The 21,716-nt window shown below is 41.6% G+C and overlaps 1 protein-coding gene across 3 annotated transcripts in view; it reads left to right on the forward strand.

Moving 5' to 3' along the window:
• Positions 1 to 21,716, forward strand: part of Sil1 (SIL1 nucleotide exchange factor) — a 222,164-nt gene that overhangs the window by 146,946 nt on the left and 53,502 nt on the right. For all 3 annotated transcript variants that reach the window (XM_055625668.1, XM_055625669.1, XM_055625670.1), the window contains exons 6-7: positions 14,499 to 14,690; positions 20,792 to 20,913. In XM_055625668.1, coding sequence (XP_055481643.1) covers positions 14,499 to 14,690; positions 20,792 to 20,913 — 314 coding nt within the window. The remainder of the gene's footprint in view (positions 1 to 14,498; positions 14,691 to 20,791; positions 20,914 to 21,716) is intronic.

Below are 21,716 nucleotides of genomic sequence, written 5' to 3' on the forward strand. Positions count from 1 at the left end.
TTTTTTTTTTTTTTTTTTTGTGGTCTCCAGTTTGTTTCCGAAGCATACAGTTAGGGTGGGACAAGAGGGTGACTGAATTTTCCCTAGCCCTAAATCTCCACACAGGCTAATGTGTAAGAGGGAAAAGCAGGAGAATTTGTGCCCCTAACTTCTGGGATGGCTCACTGATACAGCTCTTCCCAGAAAGAAATACTGCTTTGAGGTGGATGGTAAGCTCACATAACACCAGGGAATATCACAAAATACTGCTCTGTATTCTCAGGTGAGTCCTGTGGTCCTGGAAAAACCTTCTTTGACAGCTGCTTTGTAGATTCAGGTCCTCCCTCCCTCTTTTCTTCCTCATAGCCCCTTTTGCCTTTGTCTGCCTCTTGGCCCTTTTCCTTAAATAAGGGGAGAATCTTAAAAGGGTAGCATTAGGTCCTTGGCAGTTTGTTTGTTAGTTCAAAATGGCTTAGGTCCCTCAGATTTAACATTGTTTATTTTGCAGGGCTGTGGGGAGTACACGCTGTGGTGCACTGGTTCGGAGCAATTTATGGGGACTGGTTTTCTCTTTCTAACATGTGGGTCCTAGGAATCCTTTAGACTCTCTAGAAATGTTTCTGAGACTACCAAGAGCTTTTATAGTGGAGCTAGTGCTGACCTACTTAAGATGTGCCAAAGCCAGATGCTATGACACACAACTGTAATCTCAGTGCGCGGGAGACTGAGGCAAAAGATTATGACGTTTGAGTCTTTATGTATATTACCTAACACTTATCCTCAGGACTCAGTGAGGCAGCCAGCTGTTACCCTTTCAATACCTTCTATCAAATCTGATCACAGCCTAATCCAGGATGTGTATTTTATCAAATGTCCAAAAGTCAATATGCTAATCAGTAGAACTCGACCTCGTGGATCTGAAAACACTTCTGCATTCACAAGGCCAACAACCGTCAAGATGGAGATATTAATAAATGAAAAATGAGTTGTCAAGCATGAAGACTACACCTGTATCCCAGCACTCTAGAGGCTAAAGGGGAAGATTATTTGAGTTCTAGGCTCATCAGGACTACGAGTAAATTCCCAGGCCAGCTTGGGCTATATAGAGACTGTCTCAAATAACCAAGCCACCCCAATACAACCCCCCCCAAAAGTGTTCATGTCTTTAGTTATCTTACCAAAGTCACATGTCTGTCATAGAGACAATGCATGTTAGAAGGTAGCGGCAGGACTGCAGAGCTGGCCCAGAGCTGAAAAGTGTTTGTTGTTCTTCAGAGGAGCCTGGTTGGTTTTGTAACTGTACTCCCAAGGGATCCAGTGCCGCCTTCTGATATCTGGAGGCACCAGGCACACATGGGGCACATAGGTAGGTGCAGGAGAGTCACTCATACATGTGAAACAATAAAATATGTAAGTCTAAAAATCAAAAGGAAGGGGCGGGAAAGAGCTGCAGCACATGAAAGAATGGTGCTAGGACTCTCCCTACAGCTGTGCTGGTGGTCGGCTGGACAGGGTGAAGAAAAGCGCGCGTGCCGCCAGTGAGGCGGAGGCCGGGACATGCTCGTGTCTGCTGCTCTGAGGCCAGGGCTTTACAGCCTTCCCACCTGTCACCTTTGCTCTGGGCGTCACGAGGGTCTGTGAGAAGTTAGAAGTTGTTCCAGGTTCCGTGTACTCTGTGGATGAAAACCTACTTAACCTTACTTCTCTCTGTTTTCCTGGGAAAGTATGATTGAAATTTTGTTCTCAGACAATGACATTTTCTCTTCATAATTTAGTTAGTGTAGAAAAGCAAGAATAATTTTTAAAAGGTTTGAAAATGGAAAGGCAAAGATTATTTGTTTTCCATTTCTGTTTAAAAATCCATTTCCCTGTGCAAAGGGATCCACGGAACAGCACAAAAGCATGACCCTAGTACCTGCTGGCCTGAGCCACGCCTTCCTCTTTCCGTGCTCTGCAGTCTGGGCACTCAGGAGGCTGGAGTTGGTTAGGTCGTTAGCTCTGCACTGGGTGCCAGGACCTGGTCTTCTGCTCACGTGGAACCAGTCTGTTCATGCCCTGTCAGCACTGGCTCTGGCACAAGCAGATTGACTTGCAACAGGTTTGTGTGCATTTATTTGTTTGTTTTTTAAACATGTCTCACATTCCTGGCTACAGATCTTTTCACACTTTGGATAACTAATTTTTAAGTCCATCCTATGAGGTAATGCCTTGTATATACAGGGTGATGCCACTAAAAGCAATCCTGTCAGATATTGGCCATATCTCTGTGTTTCTCAGATTTGACATGAAGTTTGCAGGAAGAAGGGTATCAATTTTCTTGAATTGATAGTAACTTGAATCAATTTAGATGAAGTTTCTTGCTTCTCAAAAAAGTTGTTTCAGGGCTGGCCAGATGCGCCAGTGTGTAAAGATGCTTGCCAGTAAGCCTGATGACCTGAGTGCAATCCTGCAAGTGTGTCTTCTAATCTACACACATGCATGCACACATACTTCACATATGCCATAACATACATATATGTACACATACACACATTAAAGAAATAAATATTAAAAAAATTAAATGTGACTTTAAAAAGGTATAACATTCTTTAGCTTTTCACTCTGTGGCAAGCTCATGTTTCCTATTGCACCCACTAAGGATAACTAAAACCCGGGTTATAGCCATAGATGCAATATGGAAATTTCTAAAAGGTGCCACCAAGAAAATGGCAGATTGGACCAGGGATCTTGGAGCTTTAGGAACAACATGACGGTGTCTGTCTTGGGTCTTCTTTTAGCCCTACATATTCTAGCCTGGATACTGGAGAATCTCAGCTGCTGAAATTCCAACAAATTTTAGATAATCTAAAATATTTTTTGTTTCCTAAGACAGGGTCTTAGCACATAGCCTAGAGTGACCTGGAGTGCACTGGGGCCCAAGCTGGACTCAAACATGTGATACTTCTGTCAAAGCCTGCCAAGTACTGGCATGTGCTGCCAAACCTGGCTTAAGTAGTAGATTCTAAAACACTGAAAGAAGCTTTAGCTTTCTAGTTAGAAAAGGAGCGGTCTTAAAACGAGAAAGAAAGAGAGGGGGGAGGGAAGGAGGGAGGGTGAGGGAGAAAGGAAGGAAGGAAGGAAGGAAGAAAGGAAGGAAGGAAGGAAAGAAAGAAAGAAAAAGAAGAAAGAAAGAAAAGAAGGAAATTTTTTAAAAAGCACCTGTCTTACTTCTGTCACAGACCATGGCACTCTGACCAACACCCCATAATATACATTCATTACCAGTAGAAGATGAGTAAGGAAGTCTAGAATTCTAGTTCCTGCTTGGTGGTGGCAGCAACCCTGTGTTCTGATTCCTGTACCAAAGTCAGCAGAAATCACCTGGGAAGCCTGAGCTTGCACCTAATCACAATGGCAGTATGAATCAGGACTCTGCAGTGTTTCTACCCTCTGCCCAGTAGCTCCTCTCTGTGGTCTTTCTTGGCATGCATGCATATGCGCACACACAGACACAACACCATGCACACACACACACTCTCACACCACACATCTACATAACACACACACACACACACACACACACACACACACACACTCTAGGCATAGAGACTGGTTGTGGTGCTGAGGTGGTGTGAGCAGAAATCTGATGGGGAACTTGAATACCACCTCTTACCTGGCAACAGTGAGATGGCTTTTTACTTCCTCTCTGATAAAGTGGTGTCAATAGGGCTGATAGGGAATCTGTCCTTCCATTCCCACCCTAGTGGCAACAGCAAGCTGCCCTCTGTGGTACGGTGAATGGTGTAAGTGAATTTCCCCAAATAAGCACATCAATTGCCCTACAAGGGTGGTATTAGTAGAAGACAATAGGGGGAGCTATTCTTCCATTAGCAAGATCCTGCACCTAGGGGTCAGCCAAGTGTTCTTTATTCTCTCAGCCTGGAGTGAAGGACCAGGATTGGTTTAGACAGAATATATCTGAAAAGTTAAAATTTACCTACAAAGTTCTGGGATAATCCATCATTTATATCCAGAAAACAAACAAACAAACAAAACAAGAACAACAACAACAACAAACTGACCAGCATCCACACAGCAAAAGGTTAAGAAATTGCCATGTGGAAGGTTGCACAGGAAGGAGACAGGCTAGACTAGCACTGAAAACTGAACTTGCTACTTGCTAGAACCAGCCAAAACAAACACTAGCAGGCCACTGACTACCTACTAAAAAAAAGAAGATTAAATAGAATTTAAATATTAACTCTTGTAACTTAATACCTTAGATATCTAGCATATACTTGAAAATCATTTATCTAATTAAGAACCTGGAAAAGCCACAGCTTGAATAAGGTGAGACAGTTAACTGATGGTGTTATGAGTTGAATGTTTATGTTCTCCTCAAAAGCATACATTTAAGTTATAACCCCCCAATATGATCCTGTTTGGAGGTACAAGCTTGGGAGATAATTAAGCTTAGGTGTAAAAAGAACTCTTGTTTTCCTATTACAGTTGTCTTGGAGGCTTACTGCCCCCTTCTGCTAACCTAGGCCTAGTCCTGGAAGCTTCTAGTCTTACAATCTAACCTAAGCGTAGAATATTTTCAGCCTCTGAGACTTAACTGCTTAATAAGCCCACCCTTTCTAGTTCTTTCTGAGGTCTGGTCTGGCTAGTTCAACTTAGCTGTTCTGTCTCAAACTCCTCTCCCAGCTGATTTACTCAATCTGGCTTTTCTCTCGGCCTCTAAATTGCTCTGCTTGGCCTCAAACTAATTCCAGCTATCTTTTCTAATCTTCTGGCTCTGTCTCATTCTCTGACTTGTTCTATCTTTGCCTGTGCCTACACTGTTCTCTTATTCAACCTCTCTCTATAAAGCTGTCCCAGTGAAACTGTTATTGCTCTCTCTCTCTTCCTTCTGTCTTCCCCTCCTTCCCTCCTTAAGTAGCTGAGTTGCACATATCCTATTCTGTCAAATCTTTCTCTGATTTATCACTGTTTCTGCCACTCAGTTAGACATCACTTTCAATGGATGTTTCCTTCTACAAACTAAGTTTACTTTCATTGTTTGGGATTAAAAGCCTGTACCAGGGGCCAGAAAGATGGCTCAGAGGTTAAAGAACATTGGCTGTTCTTCCAGAGATCCTGAGTTCAATTCCCAGCAACCACATGCTGGCTCATAACCATCTATAAAGAGATCTGTTGCCCTCTTTTGGTAAGCAGGTGTACATGCAGATAGAATGCTGTATAAATAATAAATAAATAAATCTTAAAAAAAAAAAAAAAGCCTGTACCACCATGCTTGGACCTAGGTTTTTCTTTACCTGAAACTTGCTCTCTACCAGGCTGGCCTTGAACTTAGATCTACTTACCTCTGTCTCCTGGGTTAAAGGCATGTTTGTATTTCAGCCAGATGACACAAACCTAGAAGATCTTTGGATGTGCTCTCTTGCTAGAGCAGCCATGTGTGAATTAAAGTTCCTCTACACTTTGGCCATGGGCGTGGGGTAGAGCTCTCCTGAGAGGGAGAAGAGAGAGTAGCACTCCTTTGGGTTGTGTCATCTACACCCTGGGAAGGACCCTTCAGTGAGGGGACTGAACTGGCCAACAACTTGAGTTTATATTTCTTAGTCTCTAGAACTGAGGAAAATTTAATATTTAAATTACTTAGTTTTTGGTATTTTGTTATAGTAGCCTAAGCAGACTAAGAAAGGCGCTAACACTGAAACTCAAAAGTTGAAAATCTAGTAACAATTTTTAAAGCAGCTATCATAAAATTGCCTAACAAGTTGTTATTAACACTCTTAAAACAAATGAAAGCATCAGCAAAGAAGTGAAACACACACACACACACACACACACACACACACACACACACACACACAGAGTCTTAATTAATGTTCTGTTGCTGTGAAGAGACCATGACCATGGCAACTCTTATAAAGGAAAACACTTAATTTACAACTTCAGAGGTTTTCCTGGTGAGAAGCGTGGCAGTACAGAGGCAGGAGGAGTACATAGTGCTGGAGGAGCTGAAAAGTGTATATCCCTATATGCAAACAGCAAGAAGGGGAGAGAGAGCCACTGGCTTGGGCTTCTAAAACCCCAAAGCCCACTCACATATTCCTTCAACAAGGCCGCACCTCCTAGTCCTTTCAAATAGTGTCACTCCCTGTGAGCCTGTGGGGCCATTTTCATTCAAACCACCACACAGACCATGTAGAATTATGGCAGTTCCTCTTCCCGGGGGAATATGTACTAGACTCCTCGTGTATAATATTGAACTGTTATATAGTACATTCCTGATATAAAAGTTTAAGTTATAAATTAGGTAATTCCTATATACTGTAGTCAAACTTCTCTAGTGTGTAAGAAGTCGCATGGTTATGCTGGACAAAGGGGTGTTCATGTGTGTAGCAAGTAGAAAGATAGCATGAGAATTTGCTGTTCAAAACAATGTGTAAATTAAACCTTAAGGTTTTTTTTGTTTTGTTTTGTTTTGGTTTTGGAATGAAACCCTGTCTCAAAAAAGAACAAAACCAGAGAGAGAGAGAGAGAGAGAGAGAGAGAGAGAGAGAGGATGAGAGAGAGAGAGAGAGAGAGAGAGAAAGGAGAGAGGAGAAAGAGGAGTAGAAAGGTGAGTTGACCTGAACACAAGTAAAAATGCAATTGGTAAACCAGCCTTGAGCTGCATAGAGAGACCCCTATTTCAGAAACCGAGGCGTCATGGATGAAGCTTAGCAGTAGGGTAGTTGGTAAGCACGCTACCAGCTCTTAATCCACTCCCAGAGCTTCAAGGGATCAAGTACATGCTGCCTACACTTAACATAGAAAACAATGTAAAGAGCCTGATAGCCTTTAAGGAGGTTTGATTTGTAGTGGGAATGGTCCAAGAAAGAATTCCTTAGGTTCAAATAGTTTTACCAGCAATATCTACCAAGCATTGAAAAGTAGTTACCATCAGCTCTACAGTCTTTTCTGGAAAATGGAAGCAAAAATGATACTTCCTCATTTATTTATAACTCTGGTACTATGTTTCTGCCTAAACCAGATAAGTATAAAAAAAAAAAACCCCAAACTATTCAGAATAACATTCCTCATGAATGTAGATGCAAAACTCCCCAACAAGATAGAGACAAGTCAAGTTCAGTAATTTAGAAAAAGAGTAATCACTGAAGGGTTGTTGTTGTTGTTAGTGGTGGTGGTGTCGTATGTGTATGTTTTAGTTTTTCAAGACAGGGTTTCGCTGTGTAGCCCAGGCTGTCCTGGACTCACTCTGTAGACCAGGCTAGTCCCAAACTCACAGAGATCTACCTGCTTCTGCCTCCCAAGTGCTTGGACTAAAGGTGTGCGCCACCATGCCCAGCTAAAGGGGTTTTATTACAGAAAGGAAAAGTTGATTCTGTGTGGGAGTTAGTGCACACCTTTAATCACAGCAGAAGCAGGGGAATCTCTGAGTTCAAGGCCAACAAGGGCTGCATAGAGAGACACTACCTCAGTTTTTTTTCTATGTAACAAAGTCTAGTCTGTCTGGGTATGGTGGTGTACACCTGTAGTCCCAGCACAGAGGGTTGTAAATTTGAGGTCAACCTGGCTGCATAACAAGATTCTGACTCAAAAAATCAGAAACAAGCAAACAAAAACCTAAAACCCAATGCTGTAACCACCAGTCAGCAGCTAAAGAAGAAAAAATACCTCATCATATATCAGTTGAGATATTAAGAACATGTGACAGAAATTCAATAGGTTTATGATGAAAAATCAACAAATCCAGGAATAGGAACTTCCCTTGACTTGATAAAGAGACGGATGAAAGTGTAAACATATAGAGGCTATCTTTGCCAATGAAATCAGGAAGAAGATCACCACTTTTGATGGCTACTCTTGATTGTCAACTTGACTACATTTAGAATTAACTAAAATCTAAGTGGCTGGGCACACCTGTGAGGGGCATGTTTCTTAATTAAATTATTTGAAGTGGGAAGACCCCACTTGTAATAGGGATTTTTTAAAATTTTTTTAAAATTTATTTAATTTTATTTTATGTGTATTAGTGTGAAGGTGTCAGATTCCTTGGAATTGGTGGTACAGACAGTTGTGAGCTGCCATGTGGGTGCTGGGAATTGAACCCGGGTCCTTTGGAAGAGCAGACGGTGCTCTTAACCACTGAGCCAACTCTCCAGCCCGTAATCTGGATTTTTGAGATGGGAAGATCCACCTTTAATCTGGGCCACACTTTCTGCTGCTAGCCTATATATAAAGGACACGGAAGATGAAAGGTGCCTCTCTCTCTGCCTGCTTGCTCTCACCCTTGCTAGCAAGTCCCTGTCTTCCCTGGTATTAGAGCCTACTTCTTCCAGATTCCAGTGTATACTGATGACCAGCTGAGACATCCAGCCTCATGGACTGAACAACTACTAGATTTTTGGATCTTCTGTTCATAGGCAGCCATTCTTGCCTGTGACCACACTCTGTAAGCTATTCTAATTATCTTTATATGTATTTTATAAATATATTTTAACAAATATATAATATTTCATATGTTACATTTATGTGAGTATCTCTGTGTAAATATTTAAATATATTTATGTAAATATATGTCTGTTCTGTAAGTTCTGTGTCTCTAGAGAGTCCTGACTAGTATACCACTCATTCGGAGCAGTCCCAATTTACTGAGACAAAGAAGAGAGACAAAAGGTGTTAAACTGGAAAAGGAAAACAAAACAAAACAAAACAAAACAAAAACAACCCCAATTCTCCTTATTTTCAGATGACATAGATTATCTAAGTATAAATCCCAGAGAACACCTAATTTAAAAAAAAAATACCCTTTTAGAGCTAGTGAATTCAGCTAGGACACAGGATACGAAACCAACATAGTTCAATCATATATCTATATACTAGTTATGAATATCTGGAAATTAAAATAAAAAACAAATTCCATTTATATTCTCCCCAAAATAAAATATTTAGGCATAAAGCCAAGAAGGCATATGCCTTCAGTATAGGATTGCTGTGCCAGGTTCACCGGACCCTCAGAGAACACCAGCAGACGACTCGATGCAAAAGCAAGAGAGCTTTATTACCAGAGTGATCGAACTCAGGACCCAAGTCTCACTGATGCAGCAGTAGAGAAGTGGGACTCCGAGCCCTGGGTGAGCAGGGTTTTTAAAGGGAACAACTTCAAGCAGGGGGTTTTATGCCTTGACGTTACAGGATGGGGTAAGAGTCAGAGGGATGAGATGACCTTCTAGCTGAAGTCTAACTTAAAATGGCTATTTTTCTAAACTACATGTGGAACATTGGGGAGAATTTTCCCAACAGATTCTCATTGATTGTTGCCAGGGAGATTGTCTCTATTTTCTATCAAGTATTTATTCTGTGATATTTCCTGGAGGCTGCTGCTAGGAAAGTTAACTTTGTTTTCTGCCACGTTTGTATTCTGTGATATTTCCTGGTACCTGAGTTCAGCTCCCAGTCAAGATGGCTCCTCATTTCAAAATGGAGTCACCCAGGCTAACTTAAACTCTTTCGGATCTATACTGAAAGTCAAGGGTTGATAACTGATGATGTATTTAAACTAAAGAGTTTAAAAGTAGACATGCTGTGTAGATGAATTGGAAGGTTCAACATTGTAAAATTTATATGTTTATATGTTTAATGCAGTTTCTATCAGAATCCCAGAAGTTTTTTGAATGTTACAAGTTTGTTTGTTTGTTTGTTTGTTTTTTGGTCCTAAGGCTCCATATAGCCAACTGAACTCTGGGTCTGCCTCCTGAGATCTGGAATTACAGGAATGAGCTACTGCCACCAATTTATGAGGTTCTGGGAATTGAACCCAGGGCCTCACACACGCTATCAGTTCCTGTGAGGCATAAATATATACAGAAATGAAAAGTAGCAATACCAATATTTACTTAGTACTATAAAGTACCAAAAACATTGAGAATTAAACTTCTTTTGTTTCTTGATCAAAACAAAACAAAACCCTTAGCAAAGAACAGAGCAGTCTCCCCCCGCTCAGCTCTCAATCGTAAAACCTGGCATAAAGCAAGCGCTTTACATGGCAGGGTTGCACTCCTTTCCAAGTGTGGATCAGCTTCTAGATTTTACCTATTGAGCTTTCAGTGTCGTGAATTTTCTGAGTTTCTCTGACATGAAGGGCTTTTGCTAATGTCACTTATCCTTTCTGTTACTTTATGAATTTGTCTTAAGTTATTTTTTGGTACTAGAAATCAAACCTAAGGCCTTATACTTGTATGTGCTACATCTTCAACTCTTCTTAAATTTTTAAAATGTATTTATTTAGTGCAGAGCTCTCAACATGTAGATTGTGATCCTTTTGGGGATCAAATACAACCCCTTTTCACAGGGGTTGTATATCAGATATCCTGAATATCAGATATTTACATTATGATTCATAACAGTAGCAAAACCACAGTTAAGTAGCAGCAGAATAATTTTATGATTGGGGTCACCACAACATGAAGAACTGTGTTAAAGGGTCACAGCATTAAGAAGGTTGAGAACCAGTGATTTAGAATGAGTGTGCGCATGCTTGCGTGTGCAGGTATGTGTGTGTATGTAAGGCAGCAGACAACTGATGTACAGTGGAAATTGATTTTCTCTTTCTACCATGTGGGTTCCTTGGACTCTGAGGATTGAACTCATCAGACTTGGTGGCAGGCGCCTTTATTCACTGAGACATCTTGCATGTCTCAGTCTAGCCCTCTTTGAAGGATTTGTTAATGTTAATTAATGTAGAGCCTCACTTTATAGTCCAGGCTGGCTTGGAACACACTGTGTAGCACAGATAGCTATGAGTTCCTACTCTTCAGCTCAGCCTCTCAAGAGCTGGAATGAACCACCACCTCTGGCTTCATTGTTAATTTTGAAACAGGGTCTCATTAAGTTGCCCCATGAATCTTTTAATTCACTCTATAATCTGTTTGCTAGCCTCGAAGTTAAGAGTGACCTTCCTGGGGTTGGGGATTTAGCTCAGTGGTAGAGCGCTTGCCTAGCAAGAGCTGGGTTCAGTCCTCAGCTCTGGAAAAAAAAAAAAAAAAAGGGTGACCTTCCTTAGTCTCTTGTGTCACTGAGATTGCAGCATTGTGCCAACAGTTAGTAATCTATGTTCAGAAGAAACAAGATCTTGTTGCCAAAGCTAACAGCAAAATTAGTACTGTATTTAAAACAAACATTTTAAAAATTGTCTATGAGGGGATCTGTCTTTGTGGGTCTTTGTGTCTGTGTGGGGGTGTGGGGTTTGTCCATGTGAGTGCAGGAGTCCATGGAGGCCAAAAGAGGGCACCAGATCTGCTGGAACTGGCCCCAGAGGCACTTGTGAGCCACTTGATGAGGTGCAGTGTGCATTCTTATTGAGACACTGTCTTACTGTGTAGTCCAGGCTGGCCTTGAACTTACAGACTTCCCCTGCCTCTGCCTCCTGAACAGAGGAATAAAAAATAAAAAGGAATAATATGACGTCCAACCATTGTATTCTCTTGACTGCTGAGCCATTTCTCTAACTCTCATTTTTACATTTGAGACAGACTCTCATGTATCTCAGTTGGCCTCAAACTCAAAATGTACCTGAGGCCGACTTTGAATCCTGATCCAGCTGGCTACACTTCTGCATGTTAGGATTACAGGTATATGCTACCATACCTAATATATGTGATGCTAGGGATCAGACCCAGGGCTTTGTGCATGTTAGGCAAGTGCTCTGCCAACTGAAGTATATCCTCAGCCCTAAAAATTGACTACTTAGGGTAGTTGCAGCTGATGTACCGTGGCAGCTGGAATGTGAGCACCCATGCCTGTGAAGGGCAGCCAAGTAGATGTGCTTTCAGAGCGGTGGGACTGGCCCTGCAAGTGTCCTCCCTTCCATTTAAATTGTACACTCAGCCTAACACGGGACCTTTACCTAGAGTATATAAACAACCCCAAAGTTCCGATAGTCATAAACAAACCACTTAGAAAGTGAAAAATTAAAAAAAACATTTTGCCAAAGAGAATATGTGGGTGGCAGATAAGCCATGAAAACCTGCTTAGCATCATTAGCCATTGTAGAAATGCAAATTAAATCTATAGAGATATTGGTAAATATTTCTTAAGAGATAAAAAATGATGATAGTACTAGATGCTTCAACTGGAATATTTCATACATAGTTTATTGGAATGTAAAATGGTACATATCCTCTGGGAAAGTTTGTCAAATTTAAAGAAATAACATGTGTTGACCGTATAACCCAGCAATTGTGCTTATCGGTGTTGATCATAGAAAAATAAGATGTATGTTTAAACAAAGATCCGTATGTATGCCTTTAAGCAAAGGTATCAGGTGTTTATAGCGGTTCTGTTTATTTACTTACCTGTTGTGTATGTGGCATGTGTGAGAGAGCGTAGGCGTGCAATGCCACAGTGTGCATGTGGAGTTCAGCGTGTAACCCTTCAGGAATTGCTTCCCTGCTTCCGCCTGAACTCAGGGATCGAACTCAGCCTGTCAGGCTTGGGTGGCTTTTTTTTTTTTTTTTTTTTTTTTTTTTTACCATCTGAACCATCTCTTCTGCTGAGCAGGGGTACCATAATGGCCAAAACCTAGAAACAGTTTGGATGCTCATAAGCAGGTAAATGATTAAGCAAACTGTACAGATGTGATGAAATACTCAGCAGTAAAAAGAAATGAACACTTGAAGTGTGCAGTAACTTGGGTAGATCTCAAGGGCATAATGCTTAGTGGAAAAAAATGCCAATCTTAAAAAAGCCAATCTGTGTGGTTCCATTTATATAACATTCCCCAAATGTCAGAATTATAGAGCTGGAGAAAAAAAAAAAAATCAGTGGTTATCAGGGCTTTGGGATGGGACTCAGTGGGAGCACAAGACGAAGCTATAAAGAGCTTGTACCGTGGGTTCCTCAGTAGGGGTAGAGTAGCTCTATAGTTTGATTGTACTGACAGCTACATAAGTCTGTAACCTGTACAAAACTTTATAGAACGATACAGCTGTACATGCAAACATGTATATGTAAAAGGGACATAATGTAATAGATCTTGTAGTATAAGATCTATTTAAGACTTAGATTATAAGACCTGTTGACCTGTGTTCTTTTCTTGCTGTTGATGTTATCATTATATAAGATGTTACTATTGGGGGAAGCTGGCCAAAGGGTACATGAATACTCTATTCTTGTAATTTCCTATGAGTTTATTATTTCAGATTAAATTTTCTTTTTTTTAAACAGGCTTTCTTTAGAACCAGGAATCATTATTTTTGTGAGGCAGAAGTCACTTTGTTTTTCTTTTTCAAGACAGGGTCTCACAATGTAGCGCTGGCTGTCCTAGAACTCATTATGTATACCAGGCTGGCCTTGAACTCACAGAGATCCCACCTGAGAAGTCACATGTGTTTGTTGTGCTTCCTTGGCTATTGTTTCCATTGTTCCCTGGCTCTGAGAAGTGACTTAGACAGCTCAGACTTCCTTGCTGGCTTTGTTCCCCATTCGTAGACCTCTGCCCGAGACTTGCAGGAGCCTTTCACAGGGCTTTAGCCCAGAGTTGGAGTGTGGGACCACAGAGCTGGGATAACTCGGCTGAAGCATCTTTTTTAAGAGAGGGTGATTCATACTGTTGGTTGGTGTTTCTATAGAATACTTACGCCAGAGAGAGAAACCGTAGGTAATAGATGAATAATTAGGTGCTGACAACTGCTCATCATCCTGCTTTTTATAAATACCCATGCCTTTTAACTCTTCCTGTAAGATAGATACACAAACCACCACAACCTTTCAGATTCTCTGTAAGCACTATCCACTAAAATTGGGAAGAAAGCAGAGGGCCACATGTATAAAATACCCCGTTAAAATCTTTTATTCACCTCCAGCATAACTTTATTTTAAAAACCTTTACATGTGTGTGGGGTAGAGAGGATTGAGACAGAACTGTTTGAGATTTGAGTATAGTACATACAGTAATTTAGCCATTTCAAACAGTTGAACAAACTGTACACCTGTGGTTGGATTGACAGTAATGACAGTGATTTAATTTTCATTGGCAAATCGCTTTTGCTCTGAAAACTCTTCCCCACAGTTTTCCCCATCTGGGTTTCCCTGCACTGTGACTGGGTTGGGCAGTACAAGACCAGGAGTGTGATTGTTGCACAGTTCTGATTGTGGAAGTTAGATCCATGTGTGGATCCTCTTACCTTCTCCTTCAGCTGTCCTGTGATGTTAGAGGTTAAAAGTGAGTTTGTCCTGCTTTCCCTCACCTCAGTGGTTGCACCAAGAATACTTAGTTCTTCCAGACCTGAATAAGCATGACTAGGAAAGTCCTAAGTATGTTTTTGGAGCAGAGCCCTGTGTGGGTAGACCCTGGTGGATTTTTCTCTGAGTCTCTTGGAAAGTAGCAATGCTTCTGTTCCAACAGATTTGATCCCCGATCTTGGAATGGCAGTTCTGTAAGGAGGGGTATCCGTGGCAGACTATTTGCATTTTAGGGAGGCAGCTCTAGCCCCTTGGACTAATCATGACTTTGCTGTTCTCTGTAGGCAAGACAGGCCACAGTAAAGCAGTTCTTCCGCCCCATCGAGGAGCTGAAGAAGGAATTTGATGAGCTGAATGTTGTTCTGGAGACTGACATGCAGATTATGGTTCGGCTGATAAACAAGTTCAACAGCTCCAGCTCTAGCCTAGAAGAGAAAGTGGCTGCACTCTTTGACCTTGAGTACTATGTCCATCAGGTATTGTATTTCCTTGGCCGTAAATCTGACTTTTTAATTGATAGCTCCAAACATAAACCACTACCCTAAAAACTGAGAGAACAGCATCAACAGTTTTCCTTCTTTTCCATGGCACAGACATTTTAATATAGGCAGTGCCTGTGTACTTAGATATGTTCTTAGAGGCCAGAACAAACTTTTTTTGTGCTTGAATTATTAGCCGTTTTGTTTTGTTTTATTTGTTTTTAACATTAAGACAAAATAACCATAGTCTCGTGCCACTTACAGTCTGGAAGGGGGAGCACATATAATGAAGAGTTGAACAAATTAGCAAATAATGAGCTAACTGAAGATTGTAATAAGGGCTTCAAAGGGTGATATGGGGTGATATATTACAGGGGAACTTAGAACTAATTGACTAGAGTCAATATAAGATGGCGTCTCAGAGGATGTGTTGTATAGGCTGAGTATTCAAGGAGGGATAGAAATTGGCTAAATGAAGTAGAGAAACTCTTAAAGAGGTGATGGGTAGCTGTTGCCCATGGACCTAGTCTGGAGTAATATCTGTATTTGTGATTCTTATTTTATTGTGATAGCTACACCCATTTGTTGACATAGTATTTATGATTATTTTTATACTATAGTGGTACAGTTGAATAGTTGTACAGAGACCATGTTTACAAAGTCAGAAGCATTTGGTGCTTAAATTTTCTTCCCACCCTTATTGCCCTTCCCCCTTCATATCATCTGTGTTCTTCTCACCTTCCCCACAACACTCAGGAAACGTTGTGGAAGAGGTGACAAAAATACCATGAGAGCAGGAAGTCAGAGGGAGCGGGAGTGACAGTGGCCTTTGAACATAACAGGACACTGTACTCACACTCATGAGCTCACAGCTGCTGTGGCTGCCTGCACAAGCCCACCCCTAGCTGAGAAGCTATTGATCACTGATGGCTGCTGAGAGAGGGGGAGGAAGTTTTCTTTATGGGCGTGGTCCCTGGTGGTTGACCAGTGCTCCAATGGATGGGCCCCACCTGTGCATACATGAGCAACACAAATTAGACTCAGGAGGTTTGTTTGGTTTTTTTTTTGTTGTTGTTTTGTTTTTTAAGGACATGGAATTGGGAGAAGTGGGAGTGAATATGGGAGTAGTTGGGGGAGAAGAGGACCTAGTGTGATAAAAGTACATTGTGTATATATACACACACACACACACATATATATATATATATATATTTCTCAAAAAATAATAAAATTTATTTATTTAAATTTAGTTTGAGGCTGGACATGGTGGCACACACCTTTAATCCCAGCACTTGGAAGTTAGAGGCAGGCGGATCTCTATAAATTCAGGGCCAGACTGATCTATGTAGTGAGCTCCCAAACAGCCATGGCTACACAGAGAGACCCCGTCTCAAAAACAAAAAATCAAAGAAAAAGGGAAAAAAAAGCAACTTGGAGAAAATTTACTTACTGTTAGGAACTTTAGAAAAGTTTGTCAGTCCTTGACTTGGAACTTTCCAGGCAGAGTAAGTTACAAGCATAGACTCAAGGGCAGAGATGAGCTTGGTAAAGTGAAAGGCCTGGAGTGACTGGAGCACAGACACAGTGGGATGGGACTCTGGGAGGCAGAGCTAGGGTGTCCTCTTACTCTTGGTGGTTGTGCCCTTCATCCCAAGAATGGAGAGTTTGAAGTGAGAAAGTAGCCATTCAAACATCTAATAGCGAATATTGAACACTCGGTACTACCTACTGCTTCAAGCACTTTGTATATATTAGTTCCCTAGGTGCCTATGAGTAGATGCCACTATTAGTCTCATTTTTTTTCTAGTGTATTTTTTGTTTTTTTTTTTTGAGTTAGGGCCTCTCTATATTGTTATCCAGGATGCTCTCAAATTCTGGGTTCCTGTGGGTCATCTCACCTCAGGCTCCTGAACAAGGGGAATTGTAGCAAATTTAACCCTGCCCGCCTGGCTGTTCCCACTTTTCAGTTGAGGACAGTGGAGCTCAAAGAGATGGTGTTGACTGAGGACCAACCAGCTGATGAATGAGAATGAGGATTTGTAAAAAGTTCAATCTAATGCTAACTTCTAAACTTTTAGACTTTGACCAGTGTACGTCTCACAGAACACTGGTACCTTTTACATGAAGATCAAAAGACAGAGGTAAAGAAGAGCTAAGGCAAACCATTCATTTATTCAACATTTTTAACAAGTGAATTTATGGAGTGTCTACTGAGTTTCAGGCACTTGAGATACATTTATGGACGAATTTGGAGCTTACTTTCTAACAGAGGCAGATAGGCATATTTACTAGATAATTTGTTTGAAAGGTAATAAATATTATGAAAAAATAAAAAGAAGAGTATAGAAATTAGTGGACAGGAGGTGGGAACATGCCTAGTATATTTGAGGAACTACAAGGCAACCCTGACTGGAGCTGAAAGAAAAGGAAGAGGCCGTGGGACCTCACCGGCTATGGAAGAGTGGCACCGGAGCACAGAGGACAGAGAACACTGTAAAAACAGCCCCTCCAACTGTTGTGTTGAGAATCTGACCAGAGGAGGGAGCTTTGGTGGGAACAGAGCCCAGATAGGAGACTGTTGGAATGATGGCCCAAGGGCTGTACAGTCATAATCAAAGGCTTGTTTGAGATCCTTACCCAGCAGAATATAGCCCAGTGTTCCACAGACACACACGACAGTGTCCTTGTTCTCTATAAATGAGGCTAAGAGACATTATTTTCTTCATTTGGGGTTTTGATAGCATCTGTGGTGAGTGTGTGTGTGCTGTCTGTTCAGAACTTTTTCTCAGACCCCAAATAGCAAGACTGTGACCTTCTTACGAGATGGGAAAAATGAACCTAAGTTCTGTTTCCTCTTCCTAGTCCTTGCTTTGGGGTGAAAAGGCCTCACCCCCAGCTTTTCCGTTAGAGATATTTAAGTGATCAGGGCTTGTAGGGGTTATTGACCAGCTTAGTCTTCTTCTGATGTTAGCAGTTTTTATTACTCTTTCACTTTTAATGCACTTGGGTAGATATTTAGGTATCAGCTTTCCAATGGGTCTTTGCTTTTGTTAACATGAAAGGCTAAAATCACTACAAAGCTTTTCATGCTTGGGAGGGGATGAGTTACACAAAGGGTAAGCCAGTAGTGACCCAGCAAAATATCCCCCTGCAGGTCCCATCTGCCAGTGTCATCCTCAGGGTGGCATCCCATTCCACTTTTACACTTCACTGGGCATCACCAGACTCAGCCAGAGGTCATCACAGAAACATTCCATTGGTCATTCCATTGGTTTCCTCTGTTGGCAAAAGTGCCCTCAGTGTTCTGGACCATTGACTGGGGCTGGGCATTAAAGTGCCATGTGACCCTGGTAAATTGTGATTTCTCATGGAAATTCCAGGATACACAGCTCAGCCTGCTTTCCAGTTATGATGGAGAATTGGGTGATGTAATGCTAACTTTGAGGCAAATAGAACTTTTCCAGCCGATTCCCACTCTAAATTCACTGAATAGAGGTTTAAAAAGCCATGGGCTTCAAGGACCTGAACTGGGTCTGCCAAAGGATTCCTTGCAGCCATATTTTAATTATTAAAACAGGATATGTGAAAAGCAAAACCTTGTGTATAGAAAACAGTTTGTGAGTTATTTATGAAAAAGGCCTCTGTTTGGCCCCTCTGCCCTGGGCAGACTATCTGCTTTTCTCGTGTGACTCCTCAATTATTTACCTGAATCTTTCCTTCTCAGATTCCTGTTCTTTCATCATCTTGTGTGCTCTGAATTTTTCCTGGTGTTGGCTTAGTTCCCTCCATCTCCTTCCTGATGCTTTCTCTCTCCCTACACACCTTTCCACTAGTTTTGCCCCATCCTGAAAGCAGCCTGAGAAAAGTTCTGCCTCTCAACTTGCCATCTGTGTGGCTCTGGGGAGAACCCAGCTTTTGGTGTGCAAGTGGGCCAGGATGAACCTTTTCTTTCTCATTGTCAGTCAGATAATGATAGAACACCTTCGAAGTATTTACGGAAATAGCAGCAATTTGTATCTCATGGAATTGATGTCATATAGAAAGCAGAAGCCAGAACAGTCCCTTGGTGACTCTGGCTGTGTTGCTTTGGGGTCAACAGAAAGGCTAGCAGCTCTGCCAGGTTTTGGTAAGTGGCCATTCCTATGGGACTTGATGGGATGCTGAGTAATGAGTCTGGATCTTGGAAACCTGGAACAAGGAGGGTCAGAAGATAGATGTGAGTTGTTAAGGCCAAATGTGTGAAGAAGGAAGATGTATCGGCAGGGTGCCCCAGCCTGAGTCTTCCTTATTAGCTGGGCTTTGGCTCTGTAGTCGTCCTTGCATAGGGACGGGTTGAGACTGAGAAACCCGAGCTCTTGGCCATCCCATGGCAACCAGACTTTATGCTGGATGGATACATTCTTAGCCCGAGGTAAGAGGGCCACACACTTTGTCAGTACAAATACCTTGGGGTTTTTGTTTGTGTTTGTTTTTAATTCACAGATCATTTTCTTTTGGGAATAGTTCAAATTTCTATTCCTCAATTCAAGGATTAATCATTGAACACTGAGCCAGGCGTGATGGCTACATGCCTGTAATCCCAGCACTCAGAGAGACAGAGGCAGGCAGATCTCTGCGATTTCAAGCCCAGCCTGGTCTACAAATCAAGTACAGGACAGCCAAGTCTACACAGACTTGGCTCAGAAAACCACCACCAACAAAAAAAAAATCACTGAACACCTAACTCTATGCTAATCATTCTTCTAGTCACTGGACTGCAACAGTTATGAGAAAGCCTGCTCTTATGGCAGTTCCATCAAAATATATGACTGTAATCGTCCAAGTGCTAGAAATAGGCCAGGTCCACCCCAAGCATGGGCAGAGTCAGATAATACACTTTATACTTGCTGTTTCTCTCAGAACCTACTTTCTGGTTTGGAGGCAGAAGCAAGGAGAGTCGGGACCCTGAGCTCTAGGGGAAAGATAGGCATCCATTTCAGTGCTGCTGGGCTTTAATTTCTGACACTTTCTTATTTGCTGTGTAGTGGCACCAAAAGGGCAAGAGGTCTCCTTTTGGGGCCAGTGATAGTAAGATTCTGATTTCTCGTGTATATATGCAAATATAGGGTTTAGTAAGTTAACTAGTAAAATAGTAATTTAATAGCAATTTAACCCAATTAAGTGCCACAAAAATCAGCATAACCATTACACCTCAAACTAGGATTTATGATAAAACATCAATGTAATAATTTAGTATTGATTTTATTGTAAGGGTTGTTTTTTTTTTTTGCAATTTTTTTACAATCACTTGGGTTCATTGTTTGAAGTTATTCAGCTTATCAGTTATTATATGATGATAAAAATATTCTGCACTACTGGCATATAGCCCTAGTTAGTAAAACAGACCTGACTTTTGTACAGATTTTATAAAAAGCGTCCTGATTCACCCAACCTTATCAAAAAAGGGGTAATATTGTTACTTCTCTCTTAGCACACTTGTAGCACATCTCCCACCCCCAACACACACATACACACACCACACACACACAGCATCACACCATACACACACACACACACACCACATTGCATCGCACGGCACCGCACGGCACCACACCGCACCGCACCGCACCGCAGCCAAAACCTGCCACATTAGGAAGACTCATTTTCTTGTCCCTGGTTCTAATAAAAAGTCAGCTTTTTTTTTTTTTTTCCTCCTCCCATTGTCTTTGGACATCCACAGGAAGTATGGCTCTATTTAGTTGTGCCATGATGCCAGATTCTTTGTGTTAACAGCTTGCATGTTTGGAGTAAGCTTTGTGACTCATTGCAGCATTAGAATTCTCTGAGACATCCTTGGCATGAGCAATAGCTAGGTGCCATTTCCGCCGAATCCTACGCAGGTGCTTTTAAATGGCGTTATGTGAATGAGAGGTTCTCAAATGTAAGATTACTTTAAAACTTAGGCTGTTTTAATGCCGCCTTTCCAGTTACTCAGAAAGGCCACTGTCGCTTTTTGCATGTCCTTTACATTTGTTTTTTGTAGTCATTAAAGAAACGATGTCTGAACAGGGCTCTCTTCCCTGATGGCTGTCCTGAGCTAAGCAATGCCTTTGTTGCAGATGGATAACGCACAGGACCTGCTGTCCTTCGGTGGCCTTCAAGTGGTGATTAATGGCCTCAACAGCACAGAACCCCTGGTGAAGGAGTATGCTGCTTTTGTGTTGGGGGCTGCATTTTCCAGGTGAGCAGCATGGATGGGTTGCCATTGGCCTGAACATTTTCCCTTATTGGCTTGAGGAAAGGTTACTGTAGGCTTAGATTTTTCAACAAACCTACTTTATTAGGGTTTTGTTTTTTTTTAAATGTTTCTACCTCTCTTCCAACCCACTAGCAGGGGGAAAAGAAGGTTTTTAAAAAGGGGGAGTTGTAGACCTTTTTAGAAGTAGTTCATTGGGATGAGTCCACTCTTCATTTTCCGGATGCCAGCAGTCCAGTCCAAATGCCAACACCAAACAGCAACACGCGTGAGCAGATTGGGACAAGTCAGTGAAAGCTGAAAGACTCTGTTGGATTGCTCTGAGAAGTTTTCTGGAGCATTTCCCTTTGCAAAGTCGTGTCAAAGAACGAAGGCTAATGCAGCGATGTCAATCCAAAAAGGGTTGTCTTACTATCCATGGGCTTCTATATATCTCTTCTCCTCAGAGTCCACCCACGATGTTTTCAGCTGGCCAAAGTCATGCCCCTAGCATGAGACAGCTCATAGCAAAACATCTCATGCCCTCTCACAAGCTAGCTTCCAGCTTCACATGACACAACTGAGTCTTCAAAGAAACCAGAAACTTGTACTTCTACTCACTGGTCAGTGTGGTGCTGGTGAAGCTACAATTGAGTCAGTTTTGTTTTTGTTTTTGTTTTTTTCAAATAGAAGTTTTCACCCATGTTATCTTGTTCTGTGAAGTCTGTTTCCTCCATCATAAGTGTGTGGGTATGTATGTATGTATGTATGTATGTATGTATGTATGTATGTATGTATGTATGTATGTA

Source organism: Psammomys obesus, unplaced genomic scaffold, assembly GCF_907164565.1.
Source record: "Psammomys obesus unplaced genomic scaffold, mPsaObe1.curated_primary_1811, whole genome shotgun sequence".
In the NCBI taxonomy this organism is placed as follows: domain Eukaryota; kingdom Metazoa; phylum Chordata; class Mammalia; order Rodentia; family Muridae; genus Psammomys; species Psammomys obesus.